The sequence below is a fragment of the Acomys minous genome, assembly GCF_964271855.1.
Source record: "Acomys minous genome assembly, chromosome: 5".
Classification (NCBI taxonomy): Eukaryota; Metazoa; Chordata; class Mammalia; order Rodentia; family Muridae; genus Acomys; species Acomys minous.
The window spans coordinates 96,671,788-96,698,329 of record NC_140494.1 but is presented as its reverse complement, the minus strand read 5'-3'; the positions used below and the strand labels follow the sequence as shown (position 1 = coordinate 96,698,329).

The window sequence follows — 26,542 nt, the reverse complement described above, 5'->3', positions numbered from 1 at the left end:
GCAGCATAGAGGAAGCTGAGGCAGGAGTTATCTAAAGGTCATGGACATCTTGGGTTGTATAGTAAGACCCTGCCTCAAAAACATCCCTCCCCCCCGAAAAGGAAATATTTTTACTCAAGGATGGAGAGGTGGCTTAATGATTAAGAGTACTAACTGTTTTTTTCTAGAGGACCTATGTTTGATTCCCAGAATTCACATGGTAGCTCACAACTGCCCATAACTCCAGTGTCCAGAGGTCAATTCTGGCCTCTGTGGCTATCAGGCATGCACATGGTACAGAGACACACATGTAAAACACATAGGCACATAAAGTTAAAACAATTTTAAAAAAAGAGTTAAGGATGGGCATGGTGTCGTTGGCCTTTAATCCCAGGACTTAGAAGGCAGAGGCAGGTGGCTCTCTGTGAGTATAGCCCGGCCCAGTTAGCTCCACCAGGCCAGCCAAGGCCACACAGTGAGCCCTTGTCTCCAAAATATTTTTACTCACATTTCTCTCCTGTTTCACTCCTGGCTTCAGTTTTGGTTTGTTTGTTTATTTGTTTTCTGTTCTTTGTCATTTTTTTTTTTTGAGACAGGGCTTCTCTGTGTAGCCTTGGCTGTCCTGGTCTCACTTTGTAGACCAGGCTGGCCTCGAACTCACAGAGATCCTCCTGCCTCAGCTTCCCTGATGCTGGGATTACAGGTGTGCACCACCTGCCTGGCTACATGGCCTCAGTTTTGGGGTGCTGCTAGTATCTATTATTCATGGGCATTCCCCATGCCTTGCTTGGGATCATTTAGATATGTACTTAGAGCCATGAGGAAACTGTGGGAGGACCTGTACTTCCTTTTTATAAACCAGAGAGACCTGAGGCTTAGGGAAGCCAAGTCATCCCTAAGTCCCTCAGCTTGCCGGTGGCAGAGGGCAAGATCAGTCCCAGTGGCCTGCCCCTAAAGCACAGACGGCTCTGTTCAGCCAGTTCCATCTGACCTGCCCATCCACCCAAGGTGGCTGCTCAATGGGGTAGGTTCTGGAAAAGTTTGCAAAAAGCAGCCATTGGGGCAAGATGGCGAGCGAGAAAGAGGTTGAGTGGGGAACAAAGAAGAGCCTATGGGACAAGGTGACAATGCCACCTTGAATTATGCTTCTATACTCAGGGCCCAAATGGCCCAAGAGGAGGAGTCAGGGGCAAGGGAGGTGGTCTTCTTGACTCTGAAGTGTTTAGGACATTGGGATTCCTGTACTCCTTGGCTGTACATCAGAATAATTAGTGACAGTGACACCATTCCTAAACATCTCAGATTTCATTCATTCCGTTCTTTTAAGGCAGAGCATAGGAAACTACATGCCCTGTTTCCTGTGGGCCCTCAAGGGTGGGCACCACTGTCTTCTGTCACAGAGTTCAATTCGAATGGCTCTTGATCTTTGTAGCCTAATACTCTTCTATAGAAGGGGAGCCATAATCATAAGCCACCCATAATGGGGCTATAGACAGATGGCTCAGTGGTTAAGAGTGCTTGATGCTTCTGCAAAGGACCCAGGTTTAGTTCCCAGCTGTCGGGCAGCTCACAACTGCTTGTAACTCCACCCAGGGGATCTGATGCTCTCTTCTGGCCTCTGTAGGCATATAGTGCACGTATGCACACTCGGGTATACACATAAAGTAAAATAAAAAGTGGTGCACACCGTTAATCCCAGCAGTTGGCAGGCAGAGGCAGGAGGATCTCTGTGAGTTTGAGGCCAGCCTGCTGTACATAGTAGTTCCTGGACAGCCAGGACTATGTAGAGAGGCCCTGTTGTGTATATGCATGCACATACATGCACATATCTATGCACATGTAACAGTGTACATGTGGAGGACAGAAAACAACTTACAGGAGTGGATTCTGTTTGTCTACTACATGGTTCCTAGGGACTCAAAACCAGGTCATCAAGCTTAGTGGCAATTCATTTGCCACTGAGCCATCTCTTCAGCCTTTGTTTTGTTTGAGAAAGAATTTCATGTAGCCCAGGCTGGCCTCAGACCTGCTGTAGAGCTGAGGATAACCTTAACTTCTTGATCATCCTGCCTCCCAAGTCCTGGATCACATTTAAAAAATAAATTAAAAAAAATAAAGAAGTTAATTTTAGTATTGTAATATTGTCACAATATTACACTTTCAAAGTGTAATTACTATATTAGGTGATATTTACTTTTTAAAAATTAGTATGTCTGTGAAGTTAGCAGATGTTTCCACTTAGAAACCTTGTCACTGTTGACTGGCCACGTAAGTACTTCTAATTAATTTTCCACTTGTCCATTTTCATGTGTGTTTGTGTGCTCGCACACATGCACGTGCACCCGTGAAAGCCAAAGGACAGCTTATTTCAAGAGTTGATTCTTTCCCTCTAGTATATGGGCCCTGGGGGGGGGGGGTCAAGTTCAGGTCATCAGTATTGGTGGCAAACACCTTTACCCAGTGAGCCATCTTGTGACCGGACACAAGTATTTTAAACCACCTGACTTGTTGGTATTATGTGGCCAGACCAGGGCTAGTATAATCCACTGTTTTCAGATAAGGTGTCCGGAGGCCAGAGGAGAGAGGGCCTGGCTGTGCTGATGGTGAGCCCACTGAGATTCCAGTGTCTGTGGCCTCCTGGGTAGGCAGTATTGGATGAGAACCTATCCTCAGGAGGCCCTGGCTTGGAGGAACCTGCAGCAGGTCACTATTGACAACCATTTCTCCTTTATTTATCCTGGCCCTGACACGGCCTCCTGAGTGGCCACTTGGTCACATGGGCTTCAGCATTTTAGGCCTGAGAATTCATGGAATTTGATGTCTGCCCCTCTAGGCAAATACTGGAAGTATAATTTTCAGGCAGCTCCCTGTGCTGTCTTGTGACTGGCAAGACAGCAAATGGATATCTTGGTGTTGTATCAATCATTAAGACCCGCCCCTCCCCCATCAGATGGAATATACAGAGTTTCTACACAGAGCTCTTCCAGGCTAGGAGGTTGGGTTGGGTATGAAGCCCAAAGGCCAGCACCGGAGAGAACCTTGTGATTACATTGGGAAGGCAGTGTGCCTCCTTTCCAGTTGTGCTTGGATGGGTTGGAGGATGGCCCCACCTTCTACAGGTGCCCTTGAAGCATTTGGTCATTTTCTCTGTCCTCTGCAGTCTCTAAATGAGCCTGGAAGAAAAGTTTCATCCCAGGCTTCCTGTGATCACACTACACAGGGATGGGGACTGGCATCCAGCTAGGACATTTGTTGGGGGCCTGTACCACAAGTGCCACCAAGGGGACCCAACGTGTCTTCACTGTTTCTTCTATTCTTCTATCACCTACATTATGACAGTGATTCCTGATGAAGGGATCCGTTTGTTAATCCAGCAAATTTGTCTTGAGAGCTAACTGTGTGCCCAGCGCGCACTTCTGATTATTCTTGGCACAGCGGCAAGCGGAACAAGAACAACAAATAATCATCGCAGGTAGAGGAGCATTACCTGTGTGGGGGATTGCTGCTGGCAAGTGTGGGAAAGGTAAATGAAGGGCAGGATGAATAAATATATATATGCAAGCCTGTGTCTAAGACAGAAGCCTTCCTGCCTAGCATATAAGCCAGTACAGAGGCCAAAGGAAGGCGCATGCCTGGCCTCCTTCACCGCGGCATAGAGGCAAGGCACAGGAGAGAAGAGTTGGTCATGTGGGTCCCTGGAGGTCAGCAGAGACAGGTCATGTGGCTCTGTGTTGGCGTGGGGAAGCAAGCCATCAAATGGGCATCACTGTAAAGCAGAGCCAGGGCCTTGACCCTCTACTGAGATGAAGGGCCCGTGGGTTTGCATTTGTCCCATAACATTCGGTCCCGCCTGAGGTCCCCTTGGGATACTGGCAATAATACTAAGCTAGGAAGGATTGCTGTGTGGGTTAGCAGACACCAGGGAGACTCATCTTCATGTGCAGGGAAATGTGTGGGGAAAGGCTCAGAAGAGAGGCCACATGTGTGCAGAGCCCTGGAGACCTGGCTCATCAGTAGAGTGTTATGTGCCTGCAGGCCATATGTAATGAAAACATGCTGGAGAGCTTTCAGAGGGACACGAGGGCTTTGTGTACTAGCAATTGTGTCTCCTGGGGGAGGGTTGCCTAAGAAGGGTTAAGAAAGATCTTTATAACTATTGGAAGCAGTTAAAGGACTTTGGTGTGAGGGGTTCCCACTTCTCTGCTTGTTCCAAAGGGCATCAGATGGCCAATACTTATCTAGTGAGATACTCTTTCATGATTAGCATTATTGGTGGGAGTCTACAGTCTCTACGAGAGACTAAGGGTGGAGCCCCAGAGAAGTTTACGTTCCACCCTAAGTCAGTTCTTCAATAGCGTCATACTTGGGTGTGTTATTGTACTGTGGACTGCCTTTTGCCTTAGTTTCCTGTCTCTACAATGGAAGCCATTACAGTGCTTTATCTAGAGGATGTAGACAATGCTGAAATGGCCCCTTAGCAGTGTCTGGAGTCCCAATGGAGTCTAGTAGTTACAGTCCAAATATGCTAAGTATCCCAAAGTGCAAAAGATGGTGCGACAGAGAGTTACCTGGCTCCTAAAACCAATAGTGCAGAGAACCCGGTCCTGCCTGTAGTAACTGTGCATTTCAGTTACTATTAAGAGACACAGAACATCTTTAATGTATGCATGGTGGTATGCACACATAGTCCAGCACTCTGGTGGCAGAGTCAGGAGGGTCAGGAGTTCCAGGCCAAACTAGGCTACATAGTGAGTTTAAAGTCAGCCACAGCAAAGTAGTGGGACTGGCTTTGTTTTTATCTTTAAGTTTTTGTTTAATTTGTTTTGTTGCTTCAAAATTAGTTCTTTGAGAATTTCATACAATGTGTTTGATCATTTTTCACTCCTTCCCCCAAACTCTTCCCAGGTACACACCTCCTTCCCTACACCAAATATGTGTGTGTGTGTGTGTGTGTGTGTGTGTGTGTGTGTGTCTGTGTGTGTGCGTGCGCGCTCGTACATGTGTGTGTGTGTTTTAATACCCATGAAATCCAATTTATACTATCCATATGTTCTTGGGTGTGTAGCTTTCTGCTGGAGTGTGTTTGATTTACTAGTGGCTACAGAAAGAGAAGAAAAATGACTCTTCTGCTACCAGGAGCTGTCAGTTGCCAATCAATAGCTCCTTGGCTAAAAATGGGACTTCATGCCTACCTCACGTCTTCATGCTGGGATTTGGTTTGCCTTGAGCTTGCACAGGTCTCATGCATGCTGTCACAATCTCTCTGAATTTATTGTGCATCAGGCCTGCTGTGTTCCCAAGATGTCTTGTCATCTACTTTCTTTGGCTCTTCTACCCTTCTACAATAATCCTGAGCCTTGGGAAGAAGGCGTGAGATATGGATATACTACTTAGGGCTGAGCACTCTGCAGTCTCCTCTGCACCTTCACTATCTGCTGTGAGATTCTCTGATGAGTCCAACTTTAAAAGGACTTTGCATCAAGGGCTGCAAATGTATCTCAGTGATAAAAATACATGCCTGGCATATGTAAGGCCCTGGGTTTGAACCCCAGAAACAAACACACACACACAGTATTTAATTTTGTATTACCACCTTTTTTTTTTTTTGTATTACCACTTTTTTTTTTTGTATTACCACTTTTTTTTGTTAAACATCTTCTCTATAATAGCTGGTACAGTATGGCCTGGAGACAAAAGACGTCCCTGATTAGAAGTGATTGTTTTATGGACAAGATAGAAAAGCTCAATAATTTTATAATAAGAAATTACACTTTGGGATATAATCCAAGCATTCTAGATCTCTAATTGAGCAAGACACACAAGCCAGTAGCTGTAAGATATAAAAGTCTATGATCTGTTTGGTGCTCAAATCAATGTATAATAGTTTGTGGCAACAAAACCTAAGCCATCTAGAAATACCTGGAACGAATCGTAAGAGCAGAGTCATCTGAGCTGGGTGTCACAGGGATGGGGTCGTTCAGCCACTCAGGGGAGGGATGGCGAGGGTGTCGTCTTAGTTCCTTTATGCCCTTGTAACAGCACACTCTAGGCAGGGTTGCTTATGATGAGCAGAACGGGCTGCCTCGTCCCATGCTAGGAAATGGAAGGACTCTTTCTCTGATAGGGAACTTACTCTCACAATCAGGCGCCCATTCCCTCCATTACGCTTTCCATAAGGGAAGGGCTCTCTGAACCTAAACACACCTTAAAGGTCCCCACTTCTCAACTTGGATCTTAGAAATCCAGAGTCTAGGGTCTCTGAGATCGAGTATGCCTATTCAAGGCAGATTTATCCAATCATAGACTGTGTTATGTTTGATTTTGCTGATACTGTATTTTTCCTTCTCTTCGTTTCTTCCTCTACCATATTTCCTTCTCTTTTCTATCTATGGTTTACTTTATAGCTTAAAGTAATATTTCGGGGCTGGCTGTGATATCATGTGATTTTTTTAATCCCAGCACTTGAGAGGCAGAGGCAGGTAGGTTATTGTGAGTTTGAGGCCTGCCTGGTCTGCGTTGTGAGTTCCAGGCTGACCGAGAGCTACATAGTGACACTCTGTCTCAGGCACGCACTCATAATATTTTGGTTGGAATACTTAATTACAGTTTCCTCCCCTCCCCCAATTTGAATTTGTTTATACATGTTCCTCTAGTTCCTGTTGTAGCTGCATACTAAAAATGCTCCTCCTGTTTAATTCTAGATATTTCCTCATTTTCATGGCATTTTTTGTTTGTTTGTTTTGACTCTTGAATCATTTAGTCACTAGCCTGTGAAACCACACGAGCTTGTTCCAAATTAACAATAGTGGCATAAGCAAGAGGGGAAATTGGTAAGAAGGGAGTGATAATTGTCTGCGAAGGTCCAAACCCTACAAGGAAAATAATTGCCTATTACCCTCCAGGATGATCTTTCTCTAACTCCTTGTTCTGTCTCTAGACAGTGGGTAGAGGCATTGGAGGACCTAGGCACCCTGCCCTAGAGTGTTGGAGTCTTGCCCTCAGCTCTCAGACTGATACATTCTGGTGGCCCAACAATCTTGGAATCTCATGGAAGGCCCCGCGCCCACCCAGAGGATGGTCCCACCCTACCCTGTGGTTCCACTAGTCTTCCTAGGACTCTGCTGTGTTCTGACTGCATAGTTCTGCTGGGCTCTGGCTCTGCCTGTTCTCAGGTCCCAGGCTGCCATGACATCCTTTGAAATACAAGCGGAGGAAGTCATGCCCCACTGCTCTTATATGCAGTATCTACAGAGCTGGCATCAAGGGAACATCGCCACAGCTTGTCTCTTGCTGATTCTGGAGGGATGGATCAAGCTGTTCTGGAGAGTAATGGCTGAGGCAGCAGGAGGCTGCCCAAGAATGTGGGGGAGTGAAGGCCTATGTTGCCCTTGGCAGCAAGCCCCAAGGTCTGGCTACCCTTTTGATTATTTTCTTTTCTCACTCTTGGCATTCTGGGTGTGAAATGGGAGGGACCTCGGTAGAAATCTTCAAGAGGCCTTTGGGGTCATTCTCTCATTGTCCTGGTGAATAGGTCCAGATCTCACTCTATCATAATCTTATTAAAAGATTACTTGGCCACACCTGCATTTTTGTCTCATGAAAATGCTTTTAATTCTCTCCAGAGTCAAGGCTGAGAATCCTTCAAACCCCTAAGTTCTGTTTTAATTGTCAATTTTACTTTAAAATCATGTATTTCTACTCACAGTCTACTGTAGACAGGTAAGTCACACAGCATCCTGAGTGCTTTGTGACCAAGCCCTTTACTTCCACCAAATGTCCTCTTTTATCCCTCTGCTATCCATGAAGTTTAGGGCATAAACAATTCAGCCAAGTTGTTAGCCACTTTCTTACTAGGATGATCTTTACTCCTAAGTAAGGGGGAGGGTGAGACTCGGAATTTGTCTTTTCATCATGGCTCCATTTCCGTCTTATAGAATCCATTCCTGTGGTAAAACCACTAACCCACTCATGAGGGCAGAGCTCTCTGCCCAAAGTAGTGAGAATCGAATGCCAGGCAAGTTTTCTACTGTTGAGCCCTACACATTCCTTAGAGGTTCCATCTCCCCCTGCATCTGTGTAGGGGGCCTAGGTCCAGTCCATGCATGGTCCTTTGTTGGTGTTTCATTCTCCACAAGCCTCTCTGGGCCCTGGTTACTTGGCTCCAGTGTTTGGCCATATAAGGCATCCTAATGCAGACAAACCTGGCAGAGTGGGGGTGTGTGGTGGAAGTGTGCTGTGGGGAGGAACTGCATTCTGTTAACGTGCTTGGGGGATGGCTACACAATGTATTTTAGTTTCTTTCCTAGTCGCCATGACAGAATACTTGACACTAGTTAAAGGAAGGGCTCATAGTTTGAGCGTGCAGTACGTCATAGTGGGAAAAGCCATGGCATCCGTGGTGAGAGGTGGCTGGTCACACTGCATTCAAACAGGGGAAGCAGGGAGTCTTCGACGCTGATGCCCAGCTCACTTCCTCCTTTATAGTCTGTCTTGGCCGCAGCTAGCCAGTGGAACTGCAGTGCCTCTGGAATGGATCTTCCCACCATGTAAATTAAACCTAACATGAAAGGTCACGTAGACAGTGTCCTAGATGGTTCTAGGCCCTGACAGGTTGCCTGTACCAGTCACCATACATGCCTCTGATGCATCTTCAGGGCACAAGGCCTGACAGTGTCAGTTCCTGGCTGCGCAGTGCCAGCATCAGCTCTCACAAGAGTAGGATGGAGTGTTCTCAGCCAGAGCGAGGCTTGCTGCGTTTCATTTCTCAGGAAGAACTGGGGTGGGAAGCAGAGGTTTGGCAAGTGGAGGAGGATAGCCTGAGGCGGGGATAGCCTGAGGAGGGGGATGTGATGCACGGAAGTTTACTTGAAGGGGACCCTGTTTATGTGTCAGAGATAGAACTGGAAGGAGGTGGGAGGAGCAGAGAGGTGGGGTCTTTGGTGGCTCCAGATTCCGGGATAGAGAGGGATCCCTCATCTAGGTGGTAGAGTTTGGAAAAAAAAAAAAATGATGGGTGAGTCTAAAGGTGTTAGGAAGGCGGGTGGTTTTAGTTTGTTCTGACAGAATGGAGAGCTGGCAGGGATAGGGTTCCATGGGAGAGTGCTGGCCTAGCATGCCAAAGGCTTGGGTTCAATACAAATGAACAAACAAACAATCCTGAGGGACAGAAAATCAAGGACTGACGGGCACAGAACTATTCAGCAAACCTTGGGCTTCTGCCCGCCCCCTGCTCAGCCCTTGGGGACTCCTTTTGGATAGCAGGCACTGACTGGCTGGGTGCCAGTTCCTACAGGTTCCCATGTCCCTTGTGCTGCCACTGTGAGGGTCCCCTGGCTGAGCTCATCAGCTTATTTTAAGCCAGGGACACCTTGGTTCATGGCAAAATACCAAGGGCACAGACAGCTGTGGGCTAGGTTTGCCCAGCCTGTTGGGTGAGCGGTTCTCCTTGGTAACTGGTTAGGAGGAGAGGCTGCTGAGTCTTGGACCTGGATACATCTACTGAAGGCTTCCCTTAACAGATTGTCCTGCAGCAACCAGTCTACGAAGCTCTGTGCCCAGCCGGGCATGGTGGCGCATGCCTTTAATCCCAGCACTCGGGAGGCAGAGGCAGGCGGATTGCTGTGAGTTCGAGGACAGCCTCGTCTCCAAAGGGAGTCCAGGACAGCCAAGGTTACACAGAGAAACTCTGTCTCAGAAAAAAATAAAAATAAAAAAGAAAGAAAGAAGCCCTGTGCCCCTGGGATACCCAAGCATACCAAGGCCCAACAAGGAAAGGAAGCAACATGTTTAAGTTTGTGGTTGGGCATCTTGAAACAAACCCTAAGGCTAGCCAGGCTGCTTTAGAACTGTCCTGGTTCTGATTTGGTACAAAGATGTGCCAGTGTAGACCTGCATTGGGAAGGGAGCCAAAGAAGGAGTAGTGTCTCGTTGCATGGGTCTGCTCCAGCCTACTTAGCAATGACTGCCAGGCTCTTCCATAAAGATCAAGGCCAGAGTGTGGCTAAGTAGTTGTCTGGACCCTGTCTCTGTAGGACTTTCCATTCTGGCTACATGCTAGAGTCATAGAGGAGGTGGGCTTTGCTGTTTGTTTGTTTGTTTGTTTGTTTTCCTTCTTACTACTGATGCCTAGCCTCTAAATAATTTAATAAAAATCATGGTGAGCCAGACCTAGACATCTAGATGTTTTAAAAAAAAAAAAACCCAGGTCATTGGATTGTGTAGCCAGCTTCAACTGGAAAGCCTCTCCCTCTAGGAAAGATCTGGAGGAAGGAGGAGAGGAGAGGAGGCAGTTAATGAACAACTTTGGCACAGAGTTTTGCAACTCCAAGTGTGGTCCCTAGGACCCAAGGGAGCTGGTAAGACCACAGATCCTCAGGTAGGCCTCATCCATAACCCCTGGAATCAAATGTCCTCATCAAAGGTTAAGTAAGCCGCTTTGGAGGCTATCTATTTAATCTGGTGGTTTTCCACTGTGACTGCATGTTAGAATCACTTGCCCTGTGTACAAAATTCCAGAGCTGGACTAAAGCAACGAACCAGAATTTATTCGTATGGGACACAAACAAATATTCTGTCAGAGTTTTAAGTGGTTTTATTACATTCATTTATTTTGTATATTGGTGTGTGTGTGTATGTGTGTGTGTGTGTGTGTGTGTGTGTGAGAGAGAGAGAGAGAGAGAGAGAGAGAGAGAGAGAGAGAGAGAGAGAGAGAGAGACAGAGAGAGACAGAGAGAGACAGAGAGAGACAGAGACAGAGAGAGAAGGAGGGAGAAAGAGAGAGACAGAGACACAGAGACAGAGACAGAGACAGACAGACAGACAGACAGACAGACAGAGACAGACTTGTATATGGAGGGCAGGGGACAACTGGACCGAGTTGGTTCTCTCCTCTTGCCATGGGCATTGAACACAGGTCATCAGGCTTGGCCTCAATCACTTTTGCCTGTAGAGACATCTTGTAGCCTTCACATCAGACCATTCCCTTGTTCAGCTGTCATCCAGAGCCTCCTCCCTGAGCACTGCTTCTCAAACTTAAATGTAGGATCGAGATCAAACCTAGTTCTGATTTTGTAGCTGTGCAGGAGGCCTAGGATGCTGCTAATAAGGGTTCCTTTGTGTCCAGGTCGCTGAGCTGACAAATATGTTTTGGGCAGCAGCAGGGATCTATCTGTTGGTTTACTTCCTATGTTGACAGCTGCCGAAAACGAGAGTCAGAGAAGTACATATGATGTCTCATGGTCACCCAACATGTCAATCATTTAATGCTTTAAGTTGGTAACTTTTGGTGGAAAGCAGAGGTGAGGTTGTTTAAGGCATTTTAATATAATTCTAAGCATGAAGGCTAAGAGAGAAGTGCCAAGAAAGAAAGATGTACCCCAGTGCATTGATTTAAGTTTCTCAAAGAGGACTCAGCCATTTAATGGTTTTAATTAAGTAAGTAACTAATTAATTTTTGAGACAGGGTCTTACTATGTCACCCATGGGAGACAGCGCTGCAGGAGAAGAGCCATGTAATGAGGAATGATCTGGTGGCTGCTGTGGGGAGCAAGGGAAGGAATGCTCACTTTCAGGAGAGACTTTAAGGATTATTAAGGGTGACTTAACTGGAAATTTATGATTGTAAATCTGTTTTGCCTGAGTGAATGTGGTGGCACCTGCCTGTAATCTCAGCATGCAGAAGGAAGAGGAACTCATGTTTGCGTAGCTTGAGCTACATAGTAAGTGGTAGGCTAGCCTGGGCTATTAAATCTCTCTCTCTCTCTCTCTCTCTCTCTCTCTCTCTCTCTCTCTCTCTCTCTCTCTCTCTCTCACACACACACACACACACGAAAGGAAGGAAAGAAGGGGAGAGAAAGAACACAATAGAAAAAAAAACTAGATCTCTTTCTTTTTTAATGGGGAGACCATCTTGAGTCATCTCCAGAGTTTTGTGGGTGGCTGCTCAGTAAGATTACTGAACTATGAGGAAGTGTCTGGGACTTCCTCTACACGGAGGAGGTGTTGTTTAGGGTGGTTTTTAAATTTCTTTTGTTTTGTTTGCTTTTGATCATGGTTTTTGAACTCATAGTGGCATCTGGGAAATATCCCCCACTTGGAGTCCATAATAGCCTTGACTCCATAATAGACCTGTATGCAGAATAGATTTATGATTTAATAATTTATGATTTAGTAATTCTGTGATTGTAATAAACAGCACTTCCTCCGGATGGTGATCCTGCCTCCAAGAGGCAGTCTCAGATGTTGTGCTGGTCCTCAGTACACCCCGGTGCTTCCTTTTCTGGCTTTTCCTAAGTCACCTGCTCCGTATGTGAAAACTCACCCGAACCCGTGAGAGCCCATGTTTGTGGAATGTGTGCGTTCCGTGCTTGGCTCCGTGATTATTCTTTTCATGACCACTGGAGAAACAGAGCAGGATGGAAGGGACATAGGCTGGAAGAAGCTGCCACTTGGCATCCGTACATCTTCCTGTGGCTGCTGAGCCACACACATTTCTTAGTAGTGCGTGCCTAGAAGTTGGCCTATAGCGCAATTCACTGCTTGCTGACCTCCCCCAGTTACCTCGCTGGCCTCTGCGTCCTTGCCAAGCCATACATACTGTCAGGACTCCCTGACCTGTCCCCCTGCTGCACTCATTTTACTGTGCATCTTAGGAGGTGAGGCCTCTGCACTGTTGATGACTAGAAGGGCTGGGAAGGGGGCTTTTTGAGGACTTTCATAGTACATATCAAGTTCTGGCACAGTTAACTTTTGTGTTCCCCAAACTGCTTCTTCCGAGTACTGGAGATCCATATTAGAGACTGGTGTCAGCAAGTCTGGCATGGGAAATGAAAGAGGGCTGGGACCTCGGTTCCACTTCCGATAGCTAGGCTCCACGTAGATCCCTCACACTGCTCTCTGAGAGCTCAGGAGGAAGATGACCTGGGGCTGGCTGTCCACACCCACGGAGTGGCTTTGTGCTTCCTAGAGGAGGAAAGGGGCAGACAAGGGGTGAGGTCTGCTCTGGTGTCTAGTGGGAGTGTAAGCGGAGCCTAGACTGACATCTGGGACTCCTGCTTCCTAGGTGGCCCGAGGTAGCCGGGATGACACTTCTCCCCAGGAACCCTGCTATCTGCTGAGAAACATGACCAGCAAATCCCGTGAGTGTTGTTCAGGGGCTCCCCCGCTTGGTGGAGGATCCAGCAGCCATTCTCAGCAGCATATTGGGACCCCTCTGGGATGGTAGAGGGTCACACTGGGAGCCAGGGACACTCTCTTCATCTTGGCTAGGGTCAGGAGAGTGCCAGGGACTGGGTTTGCTGTGCAGTGGGTGGAGGGGCCCAGGATTGGTAAAAGAGGAGGAGGTCTGGGGTCGCCCCTGTCTGACTCTCCCTTCAGCTCCTCTGCACATATGCCTTGCAGGCTGGAAGTTCCTGGCCATGCTGGCTCTCGTCCTCGTTGTTGTCATGGTGTGGTATTCCATCTCCCGAGAAGATAGGTACATTGAACTGTGAGTACACTTTCTGTGCCCTTCCATCGTTTCTTCCCAGAGATGGACTGATACAAAGACAGGGTACCTAGCCAGACAGGAAGCTTTCGAGACCCTTGGCCTGACCTCCCTTCCTCAGCTGCTAGCTCACAGTCCTACCATGAGGGTGGGATGAGGTGGGGGATGGGTAGAGGTGGGGATCCGTGTGGCCTCTGTAATCTCCCACAGAGGAAATATTAGGGCAGAAAGATCTGGACCCTCAATGCTTTGGGCTCAAACTGGAACTTAGGTTGGGGAGATACTAACTCTATAAGTCCTCCAGAACCCTGGGACCTCTGTGTCATTACTGGGGAATTGGGCCCTACCTGGGATGCTGGCCTCAGGGCCTCAGTCTCACTGGGCCTTCTAACTCTTCTTTATCTCTCCAGCTTTTATTTTCCCGTCGCAGAGAAGAAAGAGCCGTGCTTCCAGGGTGAGGCAGAGAGGCAGGCCTCTAAGATTTTCGGCAAGTAAGCACCTGAAGATGGAACAGGGCACGGGGAGCTCAGGATTAAAGGTTTTTGCCTCAGTGCTAATGGGCTGGAGGGTAGAGGCAGCTGAGAGAAGGGTATAATACATAATACAGTCAGAGGTCTGACACTGTTCAGTCAGACCAATCTTTTTCTCATCCCTACCCTGTATAGCCGTTCTAGAGAGCAGCCCTTCTTCCTGCAGCTTAAGGATTATTTCTGGGTAAAGACACCATCTGCCTATGAGTTGCCCTTTGGGACCAAAGGAAGTGGTAAGTTATTGCTCAGCTCAGTGGAATAGCAACTTGCTGCCTATAAGCTGCTTTATGGGACTAAAGGACAAGGTTAATTTATGCTTAATGAGTTGTTCTGCCCAAGCAAGTGGAAAGTTCAAGCTGTGGTCATGTGGGCCATGCTGTTGGATTTTGCAGTCCATGGGCTCCATGCCTGAGTTCTTTTGCCCAGGCCCAGGTGCCTATGTCAAGGATGGAAAATCTGAAGAGTGAAATGGGAGCATCGTGTAGAATGCTGATGACCACAGTCTTCATTCATACTGTTCCTTCTATTCATCCTTTTTGTAGAAGACCTTCTCCTCCGGGTGTTGGCCATCACTAGCTATTCTATACCTGAGAGCATACAAAGGTAAGGAGGTGATCTTCTCACTGTAGTCTGGGCACCTTCACCTCACCCTACTCCAGGGCAAAACCATTGTGGTGTAGTGCCATGTCATCCAGCCTTCTGTCCACTGTGGCCAATTTAGCCCACCCTGGTCTGCCTGTCTCCAGGAGCTATAGGTACTCTAAAACCACAGCAGCATCTATCTAGATGCCAGAGTAGGCAGAAGCTGCTGAAGGTATTGCCATGGCAACAGGCAGACCTGGGCAACAGGCAAGGGAACTGTGTCCTAGGGTTTCTCTTTCCCTCCCTTCCCCTCTTCTTTCTAGCGTTTCATTTCATTTTCTTTTTCCTTTTGAGACAGGGTTTCTTTATGTACCCTAAGCTGGATTTGAACTCTAGACTTTTCTTCTGGCGCTATACAGGTGTGTGCCACCTTGCACACTTCTTGTGCTGGAGTTTCTTGTTGTACGTCTATGTGCCTTCCCTTATGTCATTATCTCGTTGCTATGCTTGGCTTGTTTTTTGAGGTCCAGGACTTCAGGGTCAGTAAAGCCATTAGCAGGGCCACTTAGCGTGCCTGATCCATGCAGATCAGGGGCTGAGGAGAACCTAGAAGTAAGCCAAGATAGCCCCTAAGCAGGTCCAGATCAGAGAGCGTTCAGAAGGTGTCACCATTACTCTTCTCATGGCAGCCTCGAGTGCCGGCGCTGTGTCGTGGTGGGAAATGGTCACCGGTTGCGGAACAGCTCACTGGGAAGCATCATCAACAAGTATGATGTGGTCATCAGGTATGTGGTCATCCGTCGTGCTTCATTCTGGGTCCCGGGTGTCCCAAACAGGGGGCTGTCGGAAGGCTGGGCATCTCCAGTCATGGATATATTCTTCCCCTCGCCCAGACTGAACAACGCTCCCGTGGCTGGCTACGAGGGAGACGTGGGCTCCAAGACCACCATCCGTCTCTTTTACCCAGAGTCGGCCCACTTTGACCCCAAGATAGAAAACAACCCAGACACGCTTTTGGTCCTGGTAGCTTTCAAGGCGATGGACTTCCACTGGATTGAGACCATCCTGAGTGATAAGAAGCGAGTAAGTTGGGACATGTGGGAGATGCGGATGCTCTCCTAGGCAGGGCCTCACGTCCCACAGAGTGCCTTGTGGTGATCCTAAGGGGTAGGCGAAGGGACAGGGTGAACCAGGCTTCCCACAGCCGGAGCCTTGGGCTTCTCGCCAAGGACATTGTTTTATGGGGCTGCTGATAAGCTGCCCTGCCTTACAGCTCAAGAGCCTGTAGGAGCTGGGGTGGCAGCCAGAGGCCCTCGGGACTGGAGGATTGCCTGGAGTAGGAGCACTGTCCGAATATTTGGGAGCCTGGGAACAGGGAAGCTGCCCCCTCCATTACTTTGGAACAGGGAGCGTTTTTGTGCCTTATGATCATACTATAAAACAAAGAACCTGCTACCTCACTGGGCCATCTGGGTGAAGGCTGGACTGTCTGATAACGGCATCTTTTTGGCCCATATGTAGACAGCCTAAGGTTCAAGTCCCTTTTTGCTTGCATGTTGCTGAAACAGGTGGTGGTCAGACCCCACCCTCCGCACATGTTATCACCTTTCTTTTCTAATAAGGGGAATCCCTTGACCTCTCCTTTGGTCTGTCATCTCTGACACAAGTCTTACCTCAATTCTGAGGTGTCTGCACTCCTGAGACATCTAACTAGACTGGGATCCCACCCTCTCCCCCCGCTACCCCCCTAAAGACCACCAACTAGGTTAGAGTTGAGAAATAGGTCTTACCTTCATCTCTCCCTTCTAACCGTACCCTCACAGGTACGAAAAGGCTTCTGGAAACAGCCCCCCCTCATCTGGGATGTCAACCCCAAACAGATCCGGATTCTTAACCCCTTCTTTATGGAGATTGCAGCCGACAAGCTCCTGAGCCTGCCTATACAACAGCCACGCAAGATCAAGCAGGTGACGACGGGCTGGGGACAGTGAGACCAAGCTGGGGGAGGGTGCGGCCATGGGTGGAAAGCAAAGAGGAACTCATGAGCGGCAGAGGGTGAGTGAGAATGGGTGCAGCTTGCACTTGACCTTTGAAGAGAGGTTTGTTTGGTTTTTGTTTGTTTGTTTTTTTGTTTTTTTAGCATGTTGCCTTGATGAACACTGTGACATTGGAGAAAGGAGTGAGTGAGTGAGTGAAAGCTCTAGACTGGGGCTTGGGCGCTGGACTTTAAGATGCTTTCAGCAGGTTATAATCAGAATCTGTAAGCCGGGAGCTGCTGGCACACTCACTGGCACTTATCTTTAGGAGCAGCTTGAGTCAGGGCAGTTACTGTTAGACTTTTTTTTTTTTTTTTTTTTTTTTGAGACAGGGTTTCTCTGTTCAGCCTTTGGCTGTCCTAGACTCACTTTGTAGACCAGGCTGGCCTCGAACTCACAATGATCCGCCTGCCTCTGCCTCCCAAGTGCTGGGACTAAAGGTGTGCACCACCACGCCAGGCTACTGGTAGACTTTTAGCCTACGTTATTGCACTGAAACATATTGATCTGATGGAGTGAATGGAGACTAAGCGTCGACAGTCTGTGTTGCGTGTCATGGGTATGGTAGACCAGTTTAGGGAGCTGTAGTCGGTTCCGTGAGTTACAGCTTTGATTTCAGCACTCTGTGTGTTGGTAGTCTTCAGCTGGCAGGGTTTACCCCATATGGTAGCTTTGCAACATATTGTCTCCATGTGCCTTAGACTCTCGTGGGGGCATGTGAGGCAGCAGAAGGAGGTCACCGGCAGGTATTGGCAGGACACTTTCTATGGTTACCGGGCAGGTCCAGCACTGGGCGATTCCAATTGCTTACCTGAATAGTGGGAATAATAGTTGTACTGACCTCTTAAGGCTATGGCTTAAGGCTATATTAAAATAATAATAATATGAAGTGTCAGTCATAAAGATTAGAACACAACAGCTGCTCTGTCAGCATTTGCCCTCCGCTGTGTGTTAGTTTACTTGAGAAAGGCTGCCCTCAAACTTAGGGTAATCTTGCCAAGTACACCCAGCTAATATTAGCCAAATTTTAAATCGGTATGTTTATTCTTGACTATCTATATTATTCAATATCGTGCATTGAATGCCTGCAGTGTGACTGCCCAGTGGTGAGCCTGACCACACATGCTTAGAGAATACGCTGTGCCGCCTGCTCTAAAGAAGACACTGCGTAGCAGAGTAAGCTGCAGTCCACACTGTGGAGTGACAACATCTCACACTAGAGTTGTTAAAGTGTAGTAGGAGCACAGAGCGGGACACACTTCTGCTAAGCACTCTTGGGAACTTTACAGTTGAAGCGGTACTGTCATTGGTCCTGTGGGGACCATGGTGTCTATTAGGCCTGCAGTGGGAGGAGGCAGTCCATTTGGTGTGGACATATAACCCTGCCAATACCAAGTTGGTCTAGTGCAGGTGGAGGTAAGGGCAGCAAGGGGGATTTCTTTTAAGATAGGCTCTCACTGTGTAGACCAGGCGAACGTGGAACTCAGAGAGATCTGCTTGCCTCTGCCTCCCGAGCCCTGGGGTTAAAGGCATGCGCTATCATGCCATGGATAAGGGTGTCAAGGCTTTAGAGGCCAGTACGAGAAGATGAGGATCTGAATCCAGCTCGTGGCAGTGGGAAGGAAAAAGAAAGGACCGTATATGGCCTTGACGTTGCGCTAGTTTTCCACTGATGCCCAATTGCAGTCAGTTTAGTGGCCTTAAAAACACTCTGGCATTGGCTCATAGACCTGTAGGTTCTTTTTAGTGTCCCAAGTTGATTATAAAAGAGCCAAGTTCCTATCTGGAGGCTTTGTGGGCATTGTTTCCTTTCAACCTTGTTTAAGAGGGAAGAGTTGGGTTTCCATGCTTGTAGGACTAGGGCTCCCTTGTTCCTGCAGACTGTGGAGTGAGTGAAGAGGCACCCTCGGGTCTTGAAGGCTGGCTGCCTGCAGTCCTTGTCCTGTCGCCCATCCTATCTTCAAGCCACTTACAGCTCAAATCTGACTTCATCTCTGATCTCAGCATCCAGATTTAGATGGCTAGGTAATTAGATCAGTCTGGTAGGGTGGTTTCCCCCTCATAAGAACTGTGTCAAATAAGGAACTATTATTTAAATATCCTTTTTTTTTTTTTATTTCCCATACCTGTGAGAGAAGGCAATTATAAGAGAGAAGAGGGGGGGGGGGTCCAGTTTCAGTTAGGGTTACTATTGCTGTGATGAAAAGCCATGACCAAAAAAGCAAGTTGGGGAGGAGTGGGTTTATTTTGCTTACACTTCCATATCAGAGTTTATTTTCAAAGGAATTCAGGGTAGGAACTCCAGCAGGGCAGGAAGCTGGAGGAGTGCTGCTTACTGGTTTGCTGCTCATGGCTTGCTCAGCCTGGGTTTTCATAGAACCAAGGACCACCAGCTCCAAAGGGACACCAGCCACAATGATCTGGGCCGTACTCACCAACCACTAATTAAGAACATGTTCTACAGGCTTGCCTACAGCAGTCTTTTCTGGGGGCAGTTTCTCAATTGATGCCCCTTCCTCTAAGATGACTCTAGTTTGTGTCAAGTTGACATAAACAACCGGTGGTGGTGGTGGTGGTGGTGGTGGTGGAGACAGCACACACATACCTTTAATCCCAGCACTAGGTAGTTAGAGGCAGGAGGATTTCTATGAGTTTGAGGCCAGCCTGGTCTACAGAGTAAGTTCTAGGGCAGCCAAGGCTACACAGAGAAACTTTGTCTCAAAAAACAAACAAACAAACAAACAAACCCAAAAGCAACAAGGCTAGCGGCCATGAGTTCCTGTACAATTCCATCTCCTACCACCCGTGTCTTGAAGGTAGGATTGGAGGTTTATGAGTAATTCCTGGTTTCCTGCTTGGCTGAATGATGATCAGTTGTGGTATACTTGTTTAATACAGAGAAAGCCAGGAGAAGGGGCAGAACTGGCGAGGAGGTGATGGCCATGTGATTCTGCAGGACCCCAAGCTGGATGAGAGAGCACAGGGTGGTTAGTTAAAGTGCCAAGGGAGGCCAAGTGTAGTAGTAGATTCCCATCATCCTAGCACTTGAGAGGCAGAGGTAGGATTTCACGGATTGGCCTCATCTACTCCTTAAGTTCAAAGCCAGCTGGAGCCACGTGACATCTCGTCTTAAAGTCAAAAGGTAGCAACAGTGAAAAAAGAAGGGTTAACAAGAAGCAATGCAGAGAAAGAGACAATTGAAAGGGATGCTGGGAGAAAATTGGCCTTGAAGAGGCCTTATGAAGTCCAGGAAGTGACTCTCAGGGTGAGTGGGCAGGCGAAATGTTCTATAAAGCCCGCCTGTTGGAGGACAAGCTTTCTGCAGTTTGAGCATGAGGCTGACCATTGCTGTGGATAAGTTGGGGATGGAAGGGCTGGGATACTCACAGCAGCCCATAAAGTGGGGGGGGGGGGGCAGGCAAGGTATTACAGAAGCGGTAATGCCATCCCATGAAAGATCACACGGCCATGAGTGTCGAACTGTCAGGCCCCAGGAGGAGGCAGATCTCTCTCCTTTTCTTTGAATAGCTCACTTATATTTGCAAACGCTGGCCTTTTCATTTATAAAGTGAGGCTCATTTTATCGTATCTGTAAATGTGTGTTTGGAGGGGGACTGAGTGAGATGGGGTGTTATTACTATGTTCATATGCAGCGTAATGCCTCACACATAGTACGTACCGTACTCAAGCAGCAGGTAGTAGTATGGCGATGCTGACTGCCCTGCTCTAACTGGAGACTCAGGTCTTCCCCAGTTTTGTGCACTTGTGTTATCTAGTACACTGCTGTGTCAGCCAGATGTTCACCCTTGATAGCAACAACTTACAAAAGGAAAGAGGTTTTAGCCATGGCGGGGAGGACATGGTGGAGCAGAGCACTCGCATGTGGCATGTGAGAAGCAGAGAGGAAATGCCTACAGGTCCCGTACATATGAGGTGGTGCCACCCACCTTTAGTTAACCTTTTTTTTTTTTTTTTTTTTGCTCTTCAGTTAATCCTTACTGTTATTATTCACAGATATTCCCAGAAGTGTACTATAGCCGTTTCCTAGATATGTCTCAATCTAATCGAGTTGACAAGATAACCATGGTAGCCACTAGACACATAGCAATTTAAATTTTAAACTTAAGAGGTGAAGAGATGGCTCGGCAGCTCAGGGCACTTGCTGCTTCGGCAGAAGAGCTGGGTTTAGTTCTCTGTACTTGCTTTAGTTCACCACCACCTCTGTCTCTAATTCCAGGCCACCCAATGCCTTCTTCTGGCCTCCAGAGGCTCCGGCATGCACAGAATGCACATAACTCAAGCAGACGCTTACACAGAAATATAATAAATTGTTAGCCAGGTATGGTGGCGCACACACCTGTAATCCCAGCACTTGGGAGCCAGAGGCAGGTGGATCTTTGTGAGTTGGAGGCCAGCCTGGTCTACAAGCGAATCCAGGACAGCCAAGGCTACACAGAGAAACCCTGTCTTGAAAAACACAACACAACACAAAACAAAACAAAGGTTAAAATTCTAAATTAGAACTTAATAATCAGGGCCAGGGGTGTGAACCTGTGGTAGAACACTTGTTTAGAGTACATGAGGCCCGGGTTCTATCTCCAGCACTGCTGAGAGTTGAGAGCCTCCCAGAGTAGCAAATCCACCTTCTCATCTGCATTAACCCCATTCAGGTGCTTAGTTGATTCGGAGCTTACCCTGTTGGACAGTAAGGTAAAGGATGTTTCCGTGGCAGAGCACTGAACCTGAGTGTGTATAAGGTGGGTGGTGGAGGAGGAGGGGATTTTGGCTCCTTCAAATGCCCCTCTACTCTGTCCCTCAGAAGCCAACCACGGGTCTGCTAGCCATCACCTTGGCCCTACACCTCTGCGACTTAGTGCATATAGCTGGCTTCGGCTACCCAGATGCCTACAACAAGAAGCAGACCATCCACTACTATGAACAGATCACGCTTAAGTCTATGGCGGTAAGCAGCCCTGTTCGGGAACCCAGTGAACGGCCTAGGATGACACGCCTAGAGAGATGTTGGGTAAGCGGGGAGGTACAGGGGCACAGAGTGATTCTGGATGTGGTACCTGGGCGTCTGGACGCCACTTGACTTCAGTCTCCTTTCTGAGAGCCCACATAAGGAAGAAAACTCCCAAGAAGTGTGGGACCAGGGAGGGAGGGGAGGGAGACCTTTCTGAAGACAGAGAGCTGCCTGGGGGGTCGGGGGGGGTGCCTCATTTACTTCCTCGCTGTCTCCACAGGGGTCAGGCCACAATGTCTCCCAAGAGGCCCTAGCCATCAAACGGATGCTGGAGATGGGAGCTGTTAAGAACCTCACGTACTTCTGACTTGGACGAGAGTTGGACACTTCTGTTGCCGTCTGAGTGGCCCCTGTCTACGGCTTGGGGTACCTGGTGCCAGTACAACCTAATTGCACTCACCCTCAATGGGGAGAGTGTTCTGGGACTGGCTAGGTCTCAGGAGAGAGCCCCTGGCTACTTAGGTGCAGTCCAAATCCAGATAGGCAGGAGCCTGGCCAAGGCAGGGGGGTCTTGCTGCTGTAGCATCCCCTCTCTGCCAGCACAAAGAGGTTTTGTTTTTTTTGTTTTGTTTTGTTTTGTTTTGTTTTGGGTTTTGTTTATTTTTTTAAATTTTTGTTTTGTTTTGTTTTGTTTTGAGACAGGGTCTGACTGTGTTGCCCTGGTTTATCTGGAACTCACTATGTAGACCAGGCTGGCCTTGAACTCACAGAGATCCAACTGCCTCTGCCTCCCAAGTGTTGGGATTAAAGGCGTGTACTACGCGCCTGGCCCCTGCACCAAGAGATTATTTAACATGATATTTAATTAAGGGGTAGAAAACTGCAATGGGCTGGTCCCATGGCATTCACAAAAGGGACACAATACAGTGTTCTGCCCACTTTTTAATAAAATTTACATTTGTTTGGCCTGTTAAGGCCTAATCCTAGAGCTGGCCTCCCAGGAAGATGGAGGCATCAAGAGTGGGAGGGTGTCCTCCAGAGAGGGGTTTTGCTCTTTCCCAGCAGGCATGGGAAGAGCACTGACAAGGGGGTTCCACCTAGAAGGGGCCTCACCTGGAAAAGAGGTTGCAAAAGACCATTAAAATATTTTTTCCTAAAATGGAAGCACTTGTGAGGCTTTGTGTCCTTTCAGGCTGGGGCAAACATTGCTGGGGATGTGATGGCATACAGACCCGAGATTACAGCAGGACCAGCAAATAATTGAGATGGTGCAGAGGCGAGCATTACTATCCTAGCAGAGCATATGAGCAATCAGAGGCCAGACCAGCCCTGTCTTCAGACACCCAGCCTGCCATCTTACATCCCCAGGGACAAAGAAAAGGAGGAGAGGTGAAGGGTACCAGATGGAAGTGGCAGCATCCCTCCAGCATCTCCAGTTCTTCAGTTACCCAGACCTTAGGCTGAGAATTGCAATGTTTTAAGGACAGGGTGGGGTCAGACAGAGAAAGCTGTTTCCTTTCTCAAATTAAGTGGAAATCATAAACTAGAGCTGGTGGAAGGTCGTATGAGTGCAGCAGTATGGGTTGCCAGGATTGCAGTGGGCCGGGCTGAGGGACAGTACTGGAGGGATTTGGCAAGTCCTGTCAGTCACCCGTCCAGGGAATGAGACTGTTCCTTTCCCGGGTCGTTTGAATCTTCACAGTCCTGCCATTTGCTTGGCTCTCTGGCCCTCAGTCTCCATCTTCCAGGCCTTACTCTACTGCCAACTGGGCCTGCTGCCACCCCCACAGCTGTTCCTTTACATCTGGAGCCAGGAGGGAGTGTTGGAACTGCCCCTAGGGGACTGGAACTCACAGCTGTGTGCCTAGCTTTCTCAGACGGAGCTGCACACTTGAGGTTTTGAGACAAGCCAGGCTGGCATGGGATCTACCGAAGGGCAGTGGCTAGCGGGGGTTGGGGGGGGGGTGGGGGAACTGAAGAGGATGACACCACATCCTGGACATCACTGGACCACCAAAGGACGACACCACTGACACAGTACAGAGAATGGCCTGCCTGGTCTGACTGAACACTCCTGAGGAGCAGCTCGCGCTGTGTGTAGCCCGAGTGGATTCTGAAAGGCCGCAGGACCATATTTTCTGAAGGCCCCTCTTTTCTCTACCCACTGGGACAAGCTGTCTTACAGGCTTTGTCTTGGGACTGCCTCTAGACATGTATGTTTTGCCCGTCTAAAAGGGAGTGTCCGTTTCTCCATCTGAGGCCTTTTAAAGTGACTGTGTGCACATACGATCCAGCTGCCCTGGACTGAGGCCACCGCTTGATACACTAAACGTGCCTAAACTTGAGCCAGAAGCCAGTACTCTGGGTCACACTGCCCCTCCCAACTCTACAAGTTCTCATAGATGGGAGAGTTTATAATGTTCAGATGACAGCGAGACCATCAGGATCACATATATAGCGAAGTGTGTATCTGGGCACCGATCCACCCAGACCGTTCTTTGCGGGGCGGGGTGGGGGTGGGTGGGAACGGACCTAACGCTCTCCAAACTGTTTGCAAGCTGAGGCAATACCCTGCATGGGTCAAGGCTGGGAGTGGAGCTTTGATGTGGAGTTGTTGGACGGGGTTCTTCAGTGTTCTGGGAAAGAAGCTTTCAGCCCGACTGATGTGAACGGACTGCCTGCCAGCTTGCCTGGTACTGATTAATCCGTGCCCTGAAAAGGCTGCAGGAGAGGAAAGAGGAAATAATGGGGTACAAAACTGAGTTTACATCAGGTGAGGCCGGGTAACTCTGCTTCAAGTTCCGATTCAGGCCTTCTTAAAGGCAGAAGATGCATCGACTTATCTCAGTTACCTGGGGGTGACTGGAAAGCGGAGGTTCCTAGGCACGTGCTGCTGGGTGTGTGGGGGGCTCAGGAATCAAACTCTAACAAGCATCCAGATCCACTGCTCTTAAGTCTAGACTCCCGTCTAGGAAGACCTCATGGGCCTCTTTGCAACCCTCCCCGTCTGGTTTGCCGTAAAGCCCATCCTAATCCCCGGTGCCCTTGAGCAGAGTTAAATTAGGCGCAAGCGGCAAGCGCAGGTTCCGCCCCAGCGGGGGTTGAGGGGAGGGAGGGAAGGCGGGGGAGGGGGGGAGCGGCGGCGGGGAGGGGGGTGGACGGGGAGAGATGGTGACTGCTCGGAGTCTTTCTATCCTTTACAGTGGCCTCCGCCCAAGTCTACCTTAGCACTGGGCCTAGGGGTCTCTCGGGGGGGGGGGGGGGAGTGGGGGGGGGATGGGGAGGTCCGAGTTGGGGAATGGAGGAATGATCGCCACTCCCCTGGAGGCCAGAGAGAACAACAGACCCTCTGCTGGGGCGCTAAAGCCGCCTTCACTGCTGCATTAGATTCTACAAACGAAGTCCTCCTTCACAGGGGGTAAACCTGGTGAGGCTCTCCCAGCTTGAGACCACCATCCTGGGCGACGCAGAGTATAGGTCAGAAGCGTCGCATCTACCACGTTTAAATGATGTCTTAATTTCAGCTACTTCAGGGTTTTGCTTTTTTTTTTTTTTTAAATTGTTTTATGTTAAAATTATGTGTCCGTGATTGGTATGTACACGTGAGGTCAGAAGCGTCGCATCCCCCTTGAGCTGAAGTTACACGCACTTGTGAGCTCCTCATCTCCCCGATTTCTGGTCCTATCGGCTCCTAACCGCTGAGCCATCTTTTCAGCCCCTCTACTTGAGGTTTTGATTTACACTTTCAGAGGACATAAGTATATATTCAGTTGCTTTCCTCCTGAGACTGTCTAGCCTACAAAAAGGTTGCGCTTGGAAACAATACTGTCTGCGAGACAGTTAAGTGTAGTGTGCACACACACACACACACACACAAAACCAGCTCCTCCTTGCTGTGTCATTTAATTAGCCGAAGAAACCTCTGTTTCTCCATCTGGAAAATACCGATTACCCATGCCTGTCTCACAATGAAATCTTGAAGATCTAATGGGACCGTGGTTGTAAAGACATTGTGTGGATTGAAAAGTGAGTTATAAATAACGGGACTGGAAAGCAGCCTTGCATAATGGGAAATGCTGGAGAGTGTGTGGAACGGGTGAGTTAGAGTTGTGGGACCAAATCTTGCCCCGGTCCTGAATTAATCCACTTTGGGAGAAACCCCTGTCTCGAATCACACCCATAAGCTTAGTAGAGGCCTGAGGCGGTGAAAGGGAAATGAAGGTTTTGCCTAATCAGCGAACCTAGTGCAAAACCCTCTCTAGCAGTGGTTTTTCACAGTACAGTCTGACACCTCTAGAGATTCTTGGAAAAGTTTGGAAAGTGATGTCACCCATTTTGGTGGGATGTGGTGTGTCACAGTAGCTTCCTAAACACAACTTCATAGTTGGTGTTGCGTTCCTCTAAGCCCTCTGATGGTTTTTGTAATCTTAATTTTAGCTACAGAAAATGATGTGGTAGTTCAAACTCACCTTGGTTTTGTACAAGCTGTGGTTCTAGGAAATTAGATCTGTTTTCCAACTTAAAAGAGTCTGAGGTGTGTGGGGACGGCCCGCAACTAACGAGGATTCCACTGTGAAGTCAAGAAGCATTCAGTGGAATTTTGACCTTCCTAGTTGATGTGGAAAACATTATTCCCTTGATGCTGGGCATGGGCAGTGACCCACAGCACCTAGCCATTCATGTGGTCATGGGGGAAACCCATTCTGCTCTGCTTTGGGCTGTGCTGTGGTTACATGTATTATTGCATTCTTTTTTCTTGAGGCAAGGCCTTGGTGTGTGTCCTAAGCTAGCTCTGGTACTCACGATGTCACCCACGCTGATCTTGAGCTCACAGCCATCCTCCTGCCTCTGCAGTGCTGGGACTACAAATTGTGTCACCACACCTAGTCTTAAATGCATATTTTTACTTATACTATTTATCATGAACAAAGAAGTGTATCAGGATATAACCCCATTATTAATCAAG

General features: G+C 48.3%; 1 protein-coding gene across 2 annotated transcripts in view; it reads left to right on the top strand.

Moving 5' to 3' along the window:
* The window catches only part of ST3GAL4 (ST3 beta-galactoside alpha-2,3-sialyltransferase 4), a 43,164-nt gene extending 20,429 nt beyond the window's left edge, over positions 1 to 22,735 (top strand). For both annotated transcript variants that reach the window (XM_084783788.1, XM_084783787.1), the window contains exons 2-11: positions 13,040 to 13,115; positions 13,378 to 13,465; positions 13,873 to 13,953; positions 14,128 to 14,225; positions 14,535 to 14,595; positions 15,264 to 15,359; positions 15,468 to 15,657; positions 16,398 to 16,541; positions 21,430 to 21,573; positions 21,857 to 22,735. In XM_084783788.1, the coding sequence (XP_084639914.1) occupies positions 13,100 to 13,115; positions 13,378 to 13,465; positions 13,873 to 13,953; positions 14,128 to 14,225; positions 14,535 to 14,595; positions 15,264 to 15,359; positions 15,468 to 15,657; positions 16,398 to 16,541; positions 21,430 to 21,573; positions 21,857 to 21,943 (1,005 nt within the window). In that variant the 5' untranslated portion in view covers positions 13,040 to 13,099 and the 3' untranslated portion in view covers positions 21,944 to 22,735. The remainder of the gene's footprint in view (positions 1 to 13,039; positions 13,116 to 13,377; positions 13,466 to 13,872; positions 13,954 to 14,127; positions 14,226 to 14,534; positions 14,596 to 15,263; positions 15,360 to 15,467; positions 15,658 to 16,397; positions 16,542 to 21,429; positions 21,574 to 21,856) is intronic.
* Positions 22,736 to 26,542: the final 3,807 nt, after the last annotated feature.